The 19,449-nt window shown below is 40.4% G+C and overlaps 1 protein-coding gene across 3 annotated transcripts in view; it reads left to right on the top strand.

Annotated features, from left to right (window-relative positions):
• The window catches only part of ern2 (endoplasmic reticulum to nucleus signaling 2), a 109,447-nt gene that overhangs the window by 9,482 nt on the left and 80,516 nt on the right, over positions 1 to 19,449 (top strand). For all 3 annotated transcript variants that reach the window (XM_060898564.1, XM_060898563.1, XM_060898565.1), the window contains exons 2-5: positions 7,799 to 7,916; positions 12,257 to 12,290; positions 13,680 to 13,752; positions 13,830 to 13,902. In XM_060898564.1, the coding sequence (XP_060754547.1) occupies positions 7,799 to 7,916; positions 12,257 to 12,290; positions 13,680 to 13,752; positions 13,830 to 13,902 (298 nt within the window). The remainder of the gene's footprint in view (positions 1 to 7,798; positions 7,917 to 12,256; positions 12,291 to 13,679; positions 13,753 to 13,829; positions 13,903 to 19,449) is intronic.

Here is a 19,449-nt window from a genome sequence, read left to right as displayed (position 1 = left end):
TTTGCCTTGATTCTAGTGTTATTATCAGAAGCCATTGACATTGTTTGCGGGAAGTTGCTTGACTTGGATTTCAGCTTCAGGAGTGACCAAAATCGTTTAGGATTGTTCTTTAGTTCCCTGTCTAGGGAGCCAAAGAACTGATCTCTGCTCTCCTTTAGAAGATGCTTTACCACTGTGCGCTGTCGTTTGAACTTTTCCTTTAAATGGTCTGTGCGAGAACGAATAAATTGACGACGAATGCGTGCTTTCTTCTTGATGGCATGAAGAATCTCACCAGATATCCAAGGAGGACTATTCCTGCCTCTGATCTTTTTAGATGGAACAAACTGCTTGACAGCTGCTTGAAATGCAGACTTCCAGCTAATCCAGTCATCATTGATGTTTTCTTTTTCAGAGATGGTGTTGGACATTATATAGTGTATTATACTGTAGTGTAGTGTTGTATAGTAATATATAGTGTATTATGCTGTAGTGTAGTGTTGTATAGTATTATATAGTGTATTATACTGTAGTGTAGTGTTGTATAGTATTATATAGTGTATTATGCTGTAGTGTAGTGTTGTACAGTATTATATAGTGTATTATACTGTAGTGTAGTGTTGTATAGTATTATATAGTGTATTATGCTGTAGTGTAGTGTTGTATAGTATTATATAGTGTATTATACTGTAGTGTAGTGTTGTATAGTATTATATAGTGTATTATGCTGTAGTGTAGTGCTGTATAGTATTATATAGTGTATTATGCTGTAGTGTAGTGTTGTATAGTATTATACAGTGTATTATGCTGTAGTGTAGTGTTGTACAGTATTATATAGTGTATTATGCTGTAGTGTAGTGTTATATAGTAATATATAGTGTATTATGCTGTAGTGTAGTGTTGTATAGTATTATATAGTGTATTATACTGTAGTGTAGTGTTGTATAGTATTATATAGTGTATTATGCTGTAGTGTAGTGTTGTACAGTATTATATAGTGTATTATACTGTAGTGTAGTGTTGTATAGTATTATACAGTGTATTATGCTGTAGTGTAGTGTTGTATAGTATTATACAGTGTATTATGCTGTAGTGTAGTGTTGTATAGTATTATACAGTGTATTATGCTGTATTGTAGTGTTGTATAGTATTATATAGTGTATTATACTGTACTGTAGTGTGGTATAGTATTATATAGTGTATTATGCTGTAGTGTAGTGTTGTATAGTATTATATAGTGTATTATACTGTACTGTAGTGTTGTATAGTATCATATAGTGTATTATGCTGTAGTGTAGTGTTGTAGTGTATTATGCTGTAGTGTAGTGTTGTATAGTATTATATAGTGTATTATACTGTAGTGTAGTGTTGTATAGTATCATATAGTGTATTATGCTGTAGTGTAGTGTTGTATAGTATTATACAGTGTATTATGCTGTAGTGTAGTGTTGTATAGTATTATACAGTGTATTATGCTGTAGTGTAGTGTTGTATAGTATTATATAGTGTATTATGCTGTAGTGTAGTGTTGTATAATATTATATAGTGTATTATGCTGTAGTGTAGTGTTGTACAGTATTATATAGTGTATTATACTGTAGTGTAGTGTTGTATAGTATTATACAGTGTATTATGCTGTAGTGTAGTGTTGTATAGTATTATATAGTGTATTATGCTGTAATGTAGTGTTGTATAGTATTATATAGTGTATTATACTGTACTGTAGTGTTGTATAGTATTATATAGTGTATTATGCTGTAGTGTAGTGTTGTATAGTATTATATAGTGTATTATGCTGTAGTGTAGTGTTGTATAGTATTATATAGTGTATTATGCTGTAGTGTAGTGTTGTATAGTATTATACAGTGTATTATGCTGTAGTGTAGTGTTGTATAGTATTATATAGTGTATTATGCTGTAGTGTAGTGTTGTATAGTATTATATAGTGTATTATGCTGTAGTGTAGTGTTGTATAGTATTATACAGTGTATTATGCTGTAGTGTAGTGTTGTATAGTATTATATAGTGTATTATGCTGTAGTGTAGTGTTGCATAGTATTATATAGTGTATTATGCTGTAGTGTAGTGTTGTATAGTATTATATAGTGTATTATGCTGTAGTGTAGTGTTGTATAGTATTATATAGTGTATTATGCTTTAGTGTAGTGTTGTATAGTATTATACAGTGTATTATGCTGTAGTGTAGTGTTGTATAGTATTATATAGTGTATTATGCTGTAGTGTAGTGTTGTATAGTATTATATAGTGTATTATGCTGTAGTGTAGTGTTGTATAGTATTATACAGTGTATTATGCTGTAGTGTAGTGTTGTATAGTATTATATAGTGTATTATGCTGTAGTGTAGTGTTGTATAGTATTATATAGTGTATTATGCTGTAGTGTAGTGTTGTATAGTATTATATAGTGTATTATGCTGTAGTGTAGTGTTGTATAGTATTATATAGTGTATTATACTGTAGTGTAGTGTTGTATAGTATTATATAGTGTATTATGCTGTAGTGTAGTGTTGTATAGTATTATGTAGTGTATTATGCTGTAGTGTAGTGTTGTATAGTATTATATAGTGTATTATGCTGTAGTGTAGTGTTGTATAGTATTATATAGTGTATTATGCTGTGGTGTAGTGTTGTATAGTATTATATAGTGTATTATGCTGTAGTGTTGTACAGTATTATATAGTGTATTATGCTGTAGTGTAGTGTTGTATAGTATTATACAGTGTATTATGCTGTATTGTAGTGTTGTATAGTATTATATAGTGTATTATACTGTACTGTAGTGTGGTATAGTATTATATAGTGTATTATGCTGTAGTGTAGTGTTGTATAGTATTATATAGTGTATTATACTGTACTGTAGTGTTGTATAGTATTATATAGTGTATTATGCTGTAGTGTAGTGTTGTATAGTATTATATAGTGTATTATGCTGTAGTGTAGTGTTGTATAGTACTATATAGTGTATTATGCTGTAGTGTAGTGTTGTATAGTATTATACAGTGTATTATGCTGTAGTGTAGTGTTGTATAGTACTATATAGTGTATTATGCTGTAGTGTAGTGTTGTATAGTATTATATAGTGTATTATGCTGTGGTGTAGTGTTGTATAGTACAACCCCGATTCCAAAAAAGTTGGGACAAAGTACAAATTGTAAATAAAAACAGAATGCAATAATTTACAAATCTCAAAAACTGATATTGTATTCACAATAGAACATAGACAACATATCAAATGTAAAAAGTGAGACATTTTGAAATTTCATGCCAAATATTGGCTCATTTGAAATTTCATGACAGCAACACGTCTCAAAAAAGTTGGGACAGGGGCAATAAGAGGCTGGAAAAGTTAAATGTACAAAAAAGGAACAGCTGGAGGACCAAATTGCAACTCATTAGGTCAATTGGCAATAGGTCATTAACATGACTGGGTATAAAAAGAGCATCTTGGAGTGGCAGCGGCTCTCAGAAGTAAAGATGGGAAGAGGATCACCAATCCCCCTAATTCTGCGCCAACAAATAGTGGAGCAATATCAGAAAGGAGGTCGACAGTGTAAAATTGCAAAGAGTTTGAACATATCATCATCTACAGTGCATAATATCATCAAAAGATTCAGAGAATCTGGAAGAATCTCTGTGCGTAAGGGTCAAGGCCGGAAAACCATACTGGGTGCCCGTGATCTTTGGGCCCTTAGACGGCACTGCATCACATACAGGCATGCTTCTGTATTGGAAATCACAAAATGGGCTCAGGAATATTTCCAGAGAACATTATCTGTGAACACAATTCACCGTGCCATCCGCCGTTGCCAGCTAAAACTCTATAGTTCAAAGAAGAAGCCGTATCTAAACATGATCCAGAAGCGCAGACGTCTTCTCTGGGCCAAGGCTCATTTAAAATGGACTGTGGCAAAGTGGAAAACTGTTCTGTGGTCAGACGAATCAAAATTTGAAGTTCTTTATGGAAATCAGGGACACCGTGTCATTCGGACTAAAGAGGAGAAGGACGACCCAAGTTGTTATCAGCGCTCAGTTCAGAAGCCTGCATCTCTGATGGTATGGGGTTGCATTAGTGCGTGTGGCATGGGCAGCTTACACATCTGGAAAGACACCATCAATGCTGAAAGGTATATCCAGGTTCTAGAGCAACATATGCTCCCATCCAGACGACGTCTCTTTCAGGGAAGACCTTGCATTTTCCAACATGACAATGCCAAACCACATACTGCATCAATTACAGCATCATGGCTGCGTAGAAGAAGGGTCCGGGTACTGAACTGGCCAGCCTGCAGTCCAGATCTTTCACCCATAGAAAACATTTGGCGCATCATAAAACGGAAGATTCGACAAAAAAGACCCAAGACAGTTGAGCAACTAGAATCCTACATTAGACAAGAATGGGTTAACATTCCTATCCCTAAACTTGAGCAACTTGTCTCCTCAGTCCCCAGACGTTTACAGACTGTTGTAAAGAGAAAAGGGGATGTCTCACAGTGGTAAACATGGCCTTGTCCCAACTTTTTTGAGATGTGTTGTTGTCATGAAATTTAAAATCACCTAATTTTTCTCTTTAAATGATACATTTTCTCAGTTTAAACATTCGATATGTCATCTATGTTCTATTCTGAATAAAATATGGAATTTTGAAATTTCCACATCATTGCATTCCGTTTTTATTTACAATTTGTACTTTGTCCCAACTTTTTTGGAATCGGGGTTGTATTATATAGTGTATTATGCTGTAGTGTAGTGTTGTATAGTATTATATAGTGTATTATGCTGTAGTGTAGTGTTGTATAGTATTATATAGTGTATTATACTGTACTGTAGTGTTGTATAGTATTATATAGTGTATTATACTGTACTGTAGTGTTGTATAGTATTATGTAGTGTATTATGCTGTAGTGTAGTGTTGTATAGTATTATATAGTGTATTATACTGTACTGTAGTGTTGTATAGTATTATGTAGTGTATTATGCTGTAGTGTAGTGTTGTATAGTATTATATAGTGTATTATACTGTACTGTAGTGTTGTATAGTATTATATAGTGTATTATGCTGTAGTGTAGTGTTGTATAGTATTATATAGTGTATTATACTGTACTGTAGTGTTGTATAGTATTATATAGTGTATTATGCTGTAGTGTAGTGTTGTATAGTATTATATAGTGTATTATGCTGTAGTGTAGTGTTGTATAGTATTATACAGTGTATTATGCTGTAGTGTAGTGTTGTAGTGTATTATGCTGTAGTGTAGTGTTGTATAGTATTATATAGTGTATTATGCTGTAGTGTAGTGTTGTATAGTATTATATAGTGTATTATACTGTACTGTAGTGTTGTATAGTATTATATAGTGTATTATGCTGTAGTGTAGTGTTGTATAGTATTATATAGTGTATTATACTGTACTGTAGTGTTGTATAGTATTATATAGTGTATTATGCTGTAGTGTAGTGTTGTTTAGTAATATACGTGTGAACTGTACCTGCTTCAGCTGTAACCTGGTGGTCATCATATCAATTAATAATAAATAATACAAACATTATGTGCAATTTTGAATTTTAAATTAACCAATCAATCTATTAATAATAATAATAATAATAATAATAATATTATTATTATTATTATTATTATTATTGCGGCACGGTGGTGTAGTGGTTAGCGCTGTTGCCTCACAGCAAGAAGGTCCGGGTTCGAGCCCCGTGGCTGGCGAGGGCCTTTCTGTGCGGAGTTTGCATGTTCTCCCCGTGTCCGCGTGGGTTTCCTCCGGGTGCTCCGGTTTCCCCCACAGTCCAAAGACATGCAGGTTAGGTTAACTGGTGACTCTAAATTGACCGTAGGTGTGAATGTGAGTGTGAATGGTTGTCTGTGTCTATGTGTCAGCCCTGTGATGACCTGGCGACTTGTCCAGGGTGTACCCCGCCTTTCGCCCATAGTCAACTGGGATAGGCTCCAGCTTGCCTGCGACCCTGTAGAACAGGATAAAGCGGCTAGAGATAATGAGATGAGATTATTATTATTATTATTATTATTATTATTATTATTATTGAAGCAGGTAGCCTTGCTACATCACAACTCCAGGGTCCCGGGTTTGATCCTGAGCTCAGGTCTTGCCAGTAGACAGAAGGACTAGTGTCCCATCCAGGGTGTATTCCCGCCTCACACCCAGCGTTCCTGGGATAGACTCCAGATCGACCCTGAGCCTGACCAGGATAAAGTACTGAAGTATTGACTGAAGATGAATGGGAGTAGGATGTGTGATGTCCCACTCTGAATGGGAAGGAAACCCATACAGGGAGCACAGTATTATACATCATGTAGCCTTTTTTTTACTTTAAATTAATTGTGTGTGTGTGTGGGAAAAGGAGTGGGGGTTTAATGATGGTGCATGAATCATGAGTTTTAGTATGTACACACACACACACACACACACACACACACACACACACACACACACTTCTCTTTACTTTTTCCTATGTAGAAATAGCTGCAAATATGGGTGTGCTCATAGTCGTTGGGTTAAAGTAAATATGCATGCCCTGCAGACAACTTCGAAGTGTGTGTGTGTGCGCGCACGCACTTTGCTCAATGTTATTCAAGCAGGATATCCTGGTTAGCACTAAAGCTTTAACCCACTGCAGCACACACACACACACACACACACACACACACACACACACAATAAACCCCCATCTTAGAAAGACAGTGGACATTTCTGACAGCATATCAGGTATCAATTATTTTTAACCCATATGAGGCTAACAGTACTAATACACAATTTGAGGTCTGTCTTTTTCTCTGTTTTTGGAGGTACACAATTTATATTTGAGTTAAGTTTGGTTACTAGGGCAAAAATATATCGCTTGCACATTATCACGTGGCACAATATTTACAGAGTTCCAGCCAAACAGTCATGCCACATTAAAAAAAATTATGAACAGCTTTCCACATTATTGCATACATTAGTAAATTGGTGGCAGGTTTGTGATATCAACAAAGCAATGGAAGCTCATAAAAAAAACAGTGGTCCTAGAACAGATCTTTGTGGAACAGCAGCAAACTATGCTTTTATAGAAATAAGACATTCACATCTACAAACTGATAATTATCTAATAAAGGAGTCCTTCTTTTAACACCAGTAAAATGTTCTAGGAGCAGCACTGAGTTTGACACAACCCTGTTCAGAGGCCAGTAAATGGTCATTTACTTCTTTAGCCAGCTCTATCTTATATGGGTCATTTACTACTTTATCCAGCGCTAATTTGCTTAGCTCATTTACTAGTTCAAGCAGCGCAGTCTCAGTACTGTAATTAGGACTAAACCCTCACTGAAAGATTTTATGTAACCACATTTACAAAGCTAAGCTCTTGGAGGTTTGGTATTGGCTTATAGTTTTAACACTGGATAAGAGTCATAGACAGATTTTGTAATCATTAACTTTTTTGAAAGATTTATACCTAAAGGAGAATTACCGGCATTACTTTTCAATGGACGGTCAGTTGCCTTTTGTAGTATTTCTTTGAGAAAACGTAAGTGGGATGAGTAATGGTATAACTCAAGTGGGACAGGTAACAGTCAAACCCTACTGGAATGGGTAATGATCTAACTCCAGTGGGCTGGGTAATGGTCTAACCAGAGTGGGACAGGAATTCAAGTGGGATGAGTAAGAGTCTAAGCTGACTGGAAAGGATAACATTGTAACTCAAACAGGTTGGTTAACACCCTAACCCTAATCTCTCTCTCTCTCTCTCTCTCTCTCTCTCTCTCTCTCTCTATCTATCTATCTATCTCTCTCAGTGTGAAGGAGGGAGCTCTGTCACTCTCCCTGAGTCTCTGCTCTTCGTCTCTACGCTAGATGGGAGTCTACACGCCATTAGCAAACAAACTGGAGACATCAAATGGACTCTGAAGGAAGGTGTGTGTGTGTGTTAGGGATGGTAAGATTTACAGATTTGCAACGTGAACCAGTTTAAAAGTTCACAATGCAATTGCCCAGACTAAAAAAGTGTGCACCGGATACAATTTGGGATTAACTTGGGATGCATAATTTCTAACATCTTTGCATTAATAAAGTACAATTTATTAAGATATAATTATTAGTAGAAGTTCTATGCTTTTATTCAGGGGTTAAATTGGGATTGGTTATGTGGGGGGGCTCTGCCTCGTACCCGTCCCTGCCCCCGCCGCCCTGCCCCAATATACTTTTTGGAAAATAACCCTCTAATTTGATAACCATATCATATTGCACAGAGATATACACCTTATCTGTGTGTTGTAGGCCTATGTGTGTCTTGTAGTGCCCCCCTACACATTATGGCAGTTTGAATGTAGATTGGTTGGCCAATGTAACAGATTGTACAGGTTGTTGTACATTGGTTTAAAGGAAATGATTAGTGGGGGGTCTGGGGGTCCTCCCCCAGAAGTTTTTTATTATCATACATGTTATTTGCTGAATTCTGGTGCATTTTAATAAGTTGTTAGCTGACTTTACAGAGGTAGGTTGAGCAATATCATGTTAAATCTTGTCACATGCCTACAGGTGAAAAATGTGAAGGAGAAATGTTCAGTGAGAAAATTTGAAGGCTTGCACAATCTTAAACCAAAACAGTTGATTTATTTTAGAGGATAAATGTTAAATATGCCAAAACACTGTCAGTCAAATTGTCAATCAAATATATTCATGCAGTGAATGCAACCAAATACAAACAACACTATAACACTGGAAGCATTTATTATTATTTTTTATTATTATGTATTCAATTATTTATTTGGCATGTGGTGCTTTTTGTATTGTCTAGAACATACATAAGATGAGCATATTATAGCAGCAAAATAGAAGCACAATCATTTGAATGCAGCAAAAGTTTTGCTGCATTCAAATGATTGTGCTTCTATTTTGCTGCTATAATATGCTCATCTTATGTATGTTCTAGACAATACAAAAAGCACCACATGACAAATAAATAATTGAATACATAATAATAACAATAATAATTACACTAATAATACACTAATAATATTAACAATAAATAATAATAAATTAACATTAAATTAAATATTAACAATAAATAATAAAACACTAATAATATTAACAATACAGTGAACATAATCATTATCATATTTTTTATTATTAAAAACAAAATATCAAATAATACTGAAGAGGGGAAAAAATAATACTGATCTAAATATGTTGTGTTTTTATTTTTAGACAGTATGTGTTTAGCAAAACACATACTGTCTAAAAATAAAAACACAAGATATTTAGATCAGTATTATTTTTTCCCCTCTTCAGTATTATTTGATATTTTGTTTTTAATGATAAAAAACATGATAATGAACTGACATCTCCCCCTTCCCCCTGGCTAATTTCTGTCGATAACTGGGGACTATGGAAATTGAACTCGCCAAATGCACAGACAGTTCGTTCAAGCACCTCTGATGGATTAGGATCATATGCAGGTAAAAGGGGAGACGGTGTACGGAGAAAATTATAAACAAGTCACAACGCTGAAACACAAGCCCAAAAACCCGCAAACCACGACTTCTGATTTTTTTTTAAAGCGAGCTCACAAAAAAAGAAACCCCAAAGTCGCTTATAAAAAGCGGAATTGGCAACCCACGCAGTGTTCCAGAAACCAGAATCTCTGATCACAAGTTCTGTTCTAAATAGCTTTGACAGGTCGTCTTGTTATCAGGAAAACTATGATCTATCTCATAAAAGTCATGGGTTTATTGATTAATAAAACGATATTTAATTATTCAGAACTGAAAATCGTGAAAAGGGTTTGTTGCTTTTGATGTGTGCGTGATCATATGCCATCCGCTCCGAGCTTATGTGCCGGGGCTCAGCCCCGGACAGCCCCGGCCCAATTTAACCCCTGCCTTTATTATTTACAAACGTGGCAAATCATTTTCAACCAATAATTTTATATTTAAATTGATTCCTCCTCTCTAAATTGTTTTGCTCTTTCTCATCTCCACTGCTGTCAGTGGCGAATACTCATCAAGTCTCTTGGCCAAGTCTTGCTTGAGTTGGAGGTGTTGCTCCTATCCTTGACTTGCAAGTGACGTCAAAGCAAAATAGAAACCCGGATGTCGGCCATGTTGGTGGAGATACAAATGAGGGGTCGAGTGACATTCCATACAAAACATAGTCACGCGTGTGCGACTCGCTTTGTTTTTCCACTGCTTTAAGCTTTCTTTTAGCTAGGCCATATCCTTGTGCTGTATATGGTTGTGGTCACAACAGTACTCGTGATCGTGGCATGTTCCGATTTTTTCGAGATTCAGAAAGAGGAAACTCTGAGGCTTGGTACGGAGAGGAGACGAGGGGATCAGGACACTTCGTCCAATGACCATTTCATCCAATAGTTAAGACATTCCATCCAAGGCCTTTTTCAGACACACTCTCAATAATTTTATCTTTCATGTATTCCTGTGTTCGCGAATGAAAGCCCTGTGAGAGCGTTGCTCTGCGCCTAAAGATTTAACATGAACCAGCCAGCTTTAAAAATTAATAACTCTGCCAACGGAGCTTGCAACGAAGCCAGATTTGGCAGGCACCTCCCTCTAAGACTCCCCCTTGGAAAGAGCATGGTCTTTGGTTGGTAGGACCACGCCTCGGACCGGGATTCGCGAACGAAGCCCCCGCCAGAGTGCTGCTCGGCGCCTAAAGATTTAACATGAGCCATACTATGGCACTCATTTGCTTTACAAAAATGTATTTTGCTTCGGTCAAATTTCATTCAGAATTCCAACTTTTTTTGAACAAACAAATACCTGAAATATAAAATAACTGATAGTGCGAATGAAAAAGGCTTTGGACGAAATGGTCATGGGACGAAACGACCTGTATTCGTACTCGATGGTCAGTAGAAGCGTCTTATCTTCAGAAAAGCCTGACTTTTTTAAACAATATGGGTCAAAACCACACATATCTAGCTTCGTTCAATCGTTCAAATCGTGGTAATACGGAGAAAATTCAGCATTGTTTACAGACACGCTTTCAGCAGCTGCCATCCTAGTTGCTTTGTATATCCACCATCATGGCGGACGCTCGTGACGTAGCACATTTTGATCACGTGGTTGCAAGTCATCTATTGGATCTCAGAACAAATGTCCCTGTGGCTCTCTTGCCACAGTGCCAACAGGATTTCCAAATAAAAGTCCCTTCTGATGCCAGACCTCCTCGAGTCACATGGAAGAGGAAGAGCTACAGTACCATATTGAATTGCACAGCATCATATTCTTTTGTATTGCATCATGTTGTGTCAGAGGTGACCACAGCTGTGCTGATATTCAGTACAATAGTATGGCTGGAAGTGTGATATTGCTTTTATACAACAGCTTTCTAAGCAAGAAATTCTATCAAGTAACTGACATTTCAGACAAAATATGTTCAAAAATAGTTCCCAAATACCCCTTTTCCACCAAATCAGTTCCAGGGCTGGTTCGGAGCCAGTGCTGGTGCTGGTTCACAACTCGTTCAACTTGCGAGCCAGCTGAGAACCAGTTTGCTTTTCCATAGCTCGCGGTGCTAAGGGAAGCCACGTCATTACGTCGCTGTATACGTCAGTTACGTCGCTGTATACGTCAGTTACGTCGCTGTATACGTGTTACGTCACTACGTTTGCATAAACCTTGGCGCGAATATCGAAGCAAAAACAACACGGAAGCAGTAGCAACAACAACAATAATAATAATAATGGATGACTTCGCGTTTGTACAGCTGCTGCTTCTCGTCGCTTAAAAATGGCGACCTTTCGCGGTCTTGTTATTGTTGTTGGTCTTAACAACTCCGCCTCCCCGCTGACGTAAGCGGTTCTTTCCTCTGGCCCAGCAGAGAGTTGGTGCTATCCTGGAACCGGTTTTTCTGGCCCCAGAGCCAGTTCTTTGTCAGTGGAAACAGAAAACCTGGTTCCAAACTAAGCACTGGCCCCGAACCAGCCCTAACTGCTTTGGTGGAAAAGGGGCAAAAGAAGCCATAGTTGGATTGCTAGAGTGTTGTGTGCTGCCATGGTAATGTGCCGACAGTTTCAGTGTCATGAACTATTGCTGGAATGGTAATTTCTTTGTAGCGAACACAGACAAGCGGAGTGATACACACAGTGAAATATGCCGTTATGCTAAATACCAGCACGCAGAGCGCCGCTCGTCCAGTCAGATTACTGGGCTGGAACTAACTGCTGTATATATTATAGAAATAAAGTATATTTAGCAGGAAATGACCTCATTGTGTTTTAATTTCTTTACCAGATCCAATCATCCAAGTTCCAGTTTATCTGCAGGAGTAAGTATGTGTGTAGTCTTCACATCTGTCTAACTGTGTCTGTGTTTGTCATGTGCTGACCATCAGGAAAGTGAGATATTGTGATATGCAGCATGAGAGTAGCCATCTTCTAACATCCATCCATCCATCCATTATCCATAACCGCTTATCCTGTACAGGGTCGTGGGCGAGCTGGAGCCTATCCCAGCTGACTATGGGTGAGAGGCGGGGTACACCCTGGACAAGTCGCCAGATCATCGCAGGGCTAACACACAGAGACAAACAATCATTCACACAAACACACATTCACACCTACGGTCAATTTAGAGTCACCAGTTAACCTAACCTGCATGTCTTTGGACTGTGGGGGAAACCGGAGCACCCGGAGGAAACCCACGCGGACACGGGGAGAACATGCAAACTCTGCACAGAAAGGCCCTCGCCGGCCACGGGGCTCGAACCCAGGACCTTCTTGCTGTGAGGCGACAGCGCTAACTACTACACCACCGTGCCGCCCCATCTTCTAACACCTTTATCTAATTTGAAGGCAGCATTGCATTTATCTCATCTCATCATCTCTAGCCGCTTTATCCTGTCCTACAGGGTCGCAGGCAAGCTGGAGCCTATCCCAGCTGACTACGGGCGAAAGGCGGGGTACACCCTGGACAAGTCGCCAGGTCATCACAGGGCTGACACATAGACACAGACAACCATTCACACTCACATTCACACCTACGCTCAATTTAGAGTCACCAGTTAACCTAACCTGCATGTCTTTGGACTGTGGGGGAAACCGGAGCACCCGGAGGAAACCCACGCGGGCACGGGGAGAACATGCAAACTCCACACAGAAAGGCCCTCGCCAGCCACGGGGCTCGAACCCGGACCTTCTTGCTGTGAGGCGACAGCGCTAACCACTACACCACCGTGCCGCCCATTGCATTTATTTATTTAATTATTTATTGCATGAGATCTCGTTCACACGAGCAGGTATATGACAGGAGAAGATGAAACCGAGGTTGTCTTTTTCTTCCGTTTTTCAGCATCGGTCAGTAAATGGGAACTAATTGCAGGTGGGGACAAAAGTTATCAGTGGGAAGAAGAAACTGAAGAAACTTTAAGTGCCATAGGGTTGGTCTGAGGAATCACCTGAGCCGGTCATTTGGTTTTGTCACTTTACAGAATCGTATCTAATTTGCCTAGTATTGAGAAACTCTCAGTTCAAACTTCACTCTGTCACTGAAATCTCAGCTCTGCATAGAAAATATTCACCTGTCACTTGGTCACTAATGTGAACGCTACTTTTTTTTGACCAAATTGGAAGCCAACATTACGCTTATCCATGTTACTGATCCCAGAATGTTCACCAGATGTATCTAACAGGAGGAACATCTGTTTGTCTGCCTTTAGGCCAAGTTTCCTTCCCGACCCCAATGACGGCAGCCTGTATGTGTGGGGAGATAAACACAAACAGGGCCTCATGGTGAGTATCCTGGGTGCTCCTGTCACTGTGTGGTATTTGTGTTGATGTGTTATGAGAGATTTCTCTTTCCTCTGCAGAAACTTCCCTTCACTATTCCAGAGTTGGTTCAGTCGTCTCCCTGCAGAAGCTCAGACGGCATCCTGTACACAGGTAAACACCGGAGTCAAAGGCCCAATCCCAATTCTAATTTCTACCCCTACCCCTCCGCCTTCCCCTCCGCCTTCCCCTTGGCCCTTCCCCTTGAAACTGAGCTACAAGGGATAGGGCTTGAAATTCAACCCTTACGTATTGGGATAGCCCTTCAACGATCGCATACGTCATCGCGTACCTCCGTCAGCGTTTACGTTAGCAAAACGCGACCAAATGCGTCATTGGCTGCGACCAGCCGCTACAGTCAGAGCCAGAAATCTCTGCTGGCAGGGTGTGATTTGTTAACTAACACCACTGAATGGGATATCTTTGGCGCTTCGTGCACCACATCCGACAGAATGAGGTGTCAGAACACTCATGTAAACAATAAAAGCGAGAATAACAGAACAAAACGTATGCAGTCAAGCAACCGAAAACAATACTCACTCCCAAAGCTTTTTAGCAGCAGCTTGGATTTCAGAAATCGCTGCTCATTCTCAGCTCGAAAGCGAATCAAGCGGCGTGTTTCCTCTGGATAACAACTTAAAACACGTAAATAATGGAGAAAATACATTTATGACAATCTTTCGCCGCGGGAACCGCCATCTTTCTGAAATCCGCATGAAATCTCGCTGAAATCCGCATGGCATTGTGGGAAATCACTCAAACCCCTTCGTTCGGAGTCAGCTCCAGGAAAATCTCCGTTTGGAGGGGTACAGAAGCCCTACCCCTTCCCCTACCCCTCCGCGTTAACTGGGATTGGGATGCCCCTACCCCTTCACGTGAACGCGCAAAATGGAGGGGAAGGGCCAAGGGGTTGGTCCAAGGGGTGAAATGGGATTCGGCCAAAATCCCTCAGCTAACACAGAGCAGACCTGCTGGCCTTCACACAGTTCACACTCTGCTATGATTTACCACTCAGCAATACACCAGGAGTCTTCTTTTTTTCACCCAGTAAAAGCTGCAGATGAGCCAGTCGACATAGGAATCTGCATTGTGCTCCCTTTAATTTCATTCCGACACGCTTTAGATTTGCCGACACGCTATTTTTTTGCTCCGACACTCGCTGAAAAATCACATCAGATTCCTACGTAGCGATGTTTGTTTGGGACATATTTTGAAGGAAAATCAGTGTTTTGGGCCGGTTTGCTGCCATGATGCACCGGAAATACCCCTGGGAAATCTCCAATCACCAGTGTTGGGCAAGTTACTTCAAAACTGTTTTGCATTATTTATTACTTGTTACTGTCATTTTAAAGTAATTAGTTACATTACAGTATTACTGTATTTAAAATGTAAGGCATTACACTACTATTGCATTACTTTTAAGTTACTCTCACCAAAATAACTGGAAGTATGGATTTGGCAACCTAAATGTAGCTCAAGACGCTCAATGAGCTCATCACACATCCAGTGGAAGGTGATGTGGTATCTGACTGAGGTGGGGTTTACATTAGACCGTATCAGCGGATCATCAGATTAACGTTTTTAAAACGATTCGCGTGCACACAGCAACGCCAATACACGGATACGCTAATCACATGACTAATTAGACGGCACGTCACATGATCCCAGTGCATATCGGGCATGCGCAAGTCACTCACCACTTGCAAGTGGAAGGATGGCAAGCGAACACCTTCTCCAGCAGATAAACACACCTGGCTGTGATGTTCATGTTCTCACTGATAGGGTGTTCACACAGCACATATTTGCATCGATGCTGCACCGATGTATTTTGTTGCGATATATCTTACACCGGTGTAAATTTTGCGAAGCGTTCACACGTCACAACCCTGCTTACTAGAGAGAAGCGTGTTAGCACCGGTGCAGCCCCACTTGCGGTCACACGGCAGTTTCTGCGACCGTGTTATAGTAGCAAAAACTTTATTACTATCATTTCCTTTGATAGTAATAAAGTTTTGATATTTCCTTTTGTTACTATCATTTCCTATCATTGTTACTATCATTTCCGATAGTAATAATGCGGAAATGAAATATGCGCATGCGTGAAAATGTACTTCCTTTTCCCGGTTGTCATGGCATCACCAAGCGCCGGGAAAACAACGTGGATGAAGACACCAGTGTTGCCAGATATTGCTGACGTTTTCCATCCCAAAATATGTTCAAATCTGCCAAAATGCACTTAAAACTGCCCAATCTGGCAACACTGGAAGACACGCAGTTCTGTTGTTGTTGATATTCGCCATTTTGGAAGCGCAAAATACCAGGATGCAAATTATGCAATACCCTTATGTAATCAACTCTCCTCACGCGTAGCGAGTCTACCCCTGTAGCGTTCAGACGTCCCATTTTATATCGGTGCTGCCCCGCAAACTAGCATTTACTCCGGAGTAAATTTCTTAAACCACCTCCCGAGCAGGGTTAGATTTGCACCGGTTTAAGCAGCTTTCAGGGGCGACACCGGTATAACTTTGTACCGTGTGAACGCTCTACCGGGGCAGCCCCGGTGCTACACTGGAGTAAAAGTTGCCGTGTGAACACCCCTTGAGTTTAAGCGCCTGAAGGAGGTAAATAAGTTGAAATATGTAAATAAACCTCAGTGCGGCTCAGCGCTTCCTCCTGCGCTCCAAATCACTCCGCCCTGAACAGCGAGTGCCCTCTGGAGGGTGCGCACTCCGGCCCTGCGCAGCTCACAGAGCGCGCGAGTGAAGCACACGAGCAGTGATTCGGGACTGAGCCGCTGTGTGTGTGATCCCAACGCCAGCGAATCAGGAAGGTGGATGTCACAGTGACGTTGTCCAATGACGACGTCAGCTAGAGCTCAGCACAGCGTTTCCGCGTTCCTCAATGTTTACACAGCACCGGATCAGATACGAACTGGGTTGAATACGTGGGCCCTGGCGGATTCAAGTTGTTCCGCCTGTGGAGTCGTTTCCCGGCGTTTTAATGTGAACGGACAGTGCATCCGCGACGAAAACGAGACGGATACGGTCTAATGTAAACACCACCTGAGCTAGGCTTATGGTTAAAAACACTAGAATATAATAGCCACAGTGACGGCTCATGGCACAATACAAGGAACAATCATCACAAGAACAGACAAAAGGTGAAAGTCTGGCAAATTGTGATAGAAATACTGTAACTTTAGGCCTATTCATATTAACATTAATTGAACTGTATTGTATTGTAATGTCTAAAGATATGACAGGATACAAAATTAGCATTTCTATGCCTTTATTGTTTTCACGTTTACAGCATTAAGCATAGTTTATGCTTCATAAAAAAAAGATTAGCCGTAAGGGATATGACTCCATTTCAGAAATTTAACAAAAATGAACATATTATGGCAAATCATAGCCTACAATAAAACTGGCCTGAAAAAAACCCCACAAGCCTTTTAAATCACGGCTAGACAATGACTATTAGCTATATGAGGCTACCCAGTCACATTTCGAAAAATGGAATTAGAAATAACAAAATCAAAGTGCTTTTAATGATATTGAAGCGCTTAGGCCTATTAGCCCTCGAAGGAAAGGCAGCTCAATCACTTTAGTCTGACTTCCGACCAGAAAAAAAACTCAGTTATACAGGACAAAAATGCAAACAAACTGTCAGCATATCTTCAACAACATACTCCGCCACAAGTCTCCTAACCTCCTGAGGCTGAAGGAGCATCTCAGAGCGGGAGAACGTTAATTCTGGCCGCTTTGTGATTTTATCACCACTCTCATCCTCCGCTTGCTTCCTTGCTAACTTCATGTTACTATGGCACCTCTGTAAATGCTTAGTTAAATTACTGGTGGGGCAGCACGGTGGTGTAGTGGTTAGCGCTGTCGCCTCACAGCAAGAAGGTCCGGGTTCGAGCCCTGTAGCCGGCGAGGGCCTTTCTGTGCGGAGTTTGCATGTTCTCCCCGTGTCCGCGTGGGTTTCCTCCGGGTGCTCCGGTTTCCCCCACAGTCCAAAGACATGCAGGTTAGGTTAACTGGTGACTCTAAATTGAGCGTAGGTGTGAATGTGAGTGTGAATGGTTGTCTGTGTCTATGTGTCAGCCCTGTGATGACCTGGCGACTTGTCCAGGGTGTACCCCACCTTTCGCCCGTAGTCAGCTGGGATAGGCTCCAGCTTGCCTGCGACCCTGTAGAAGGATAAAGCGGCTAGAGATAATGAGATGAGATGAGAAATTACTGGTGCTATTTCGGGAAGTGGACAGTTCTTTAGGTTTAGCACACAAAGTGCATTTGACTACGATGTTCTTCACATCCTTATTTTTCACAAACTTAAAGTAATGGGCGTGTGCCCATCTGGAGAATGTGCTATCCGACGTTAGATCAGCTGCAGGTTCACTCATCTCTCTCTCCTGTCTGACTAGCCTAAAGGAAAAGGAAGTGAAACATTTTGCGCGGACGTTTCACCTCTGCTGATCTCGCGGTGATTTTGGCGAATTTGTCTCATCTCATCTCATTATCTCTAGCCGCTTTATCCTGTTCTACAGGGTCGCAGGCAAGCTGGAGCCTATCCCAGCTGACTACGGGCAAAAGGCGGGGTACACCCTGGACAAGTCGCCAGGTCATCACAGGGCTGACACATAGACACAGACAACCATTCACACTCACATTCACACCTACGCTCAATTTAGAGTCACCAGTTAACCTAACCTGCATGTCTTTGGACTGTGGGGGAAACCGGAGCACCCGGAGGAAACCCACGCGGACACGGGGAGAACATGCAAACTCCGCACAGAAAGGCCCTCGCCGGCCACGGGGCTCGAACCCAGGACCTTCTTGCTGTGAGGCGACAGCGCTAACCACTACACCACCGTGTTGGCGAATTTGTATGAAGAAAAAAAAACAAAACCACCACTTCATTCCAGGTTAAAAATGCATTGTAACGCGCGTTACTGACATTTGTACTGAGTAAAATATTACCAAATTTTTTTCTGTAATGCCTTACATTACCACGTTACTGCAAAAAGCAATGCATTACAGTAATTCGTTACTTTTGTAACGCGTTACTCCCAACACTGCCAATCACAACAAACGTCCTCCATCACGTTGCTGCTTCACTGGTACCATGATGCTTCAGTGCACGGGTGAGATCGTGGTTTATGTTTTTTGTGTGGTGGGTATACATCTCCACATTTCAATCATGCCAAAAAGGCAAGGCAAGGCAAGTTTATTTATATAGCGCATTTCATACACAGTGGCAGTTCAATGTGCTTTACAGAGGTCAAGGCAAAACAGTAAACAATAAAAAATAAAATTACATAAAATAAAGGGGGAAGAAGAGAGAAAAATAAAAAATAATATGAGAATTAAGCAATAGTATAAATAAAGTAATAAAATGAAGTAAAAGTTCAGTAAAAACCAGCAGAATAAAATGGAATAAAAGTTAAAGGTCCCATGGCATGGTGGTTTGTTGATGCTTTAAACGGGCTCGTGGAGGCTTCCGGATGTTATATCCACAGCCTTTCTCGAAATGAACCCTCGGCACATAGATATAGCCTCCTGGGAGAAAACCCCATTTCAGCACTTTTCCCAGTGCGTCGTTTTGCTAATGAGAAGCAGGAGGCGGGGAAGGGTAGAGGGTGGGGGCGGGTCTTGTCATTAA

The sequence above is a fragment of the Neoarius graeffei genome, chromosome 18, assembly GCF_027579695.1.
Source record: "Neoarius graeffei isolate fNeoGra1 chromosome 18, fNeoGra1.pri, whole genome shotgun sequence".
Lineage (NCBI taxonomy): Eukaryota > Metazoa > Chordata > Actinopteri > Siluriformes > Ariidae > Neoarius > Neoarius graeffei.
This window is presented reverse-complemented; position numbering and strand designations above follow the sequence as displayed.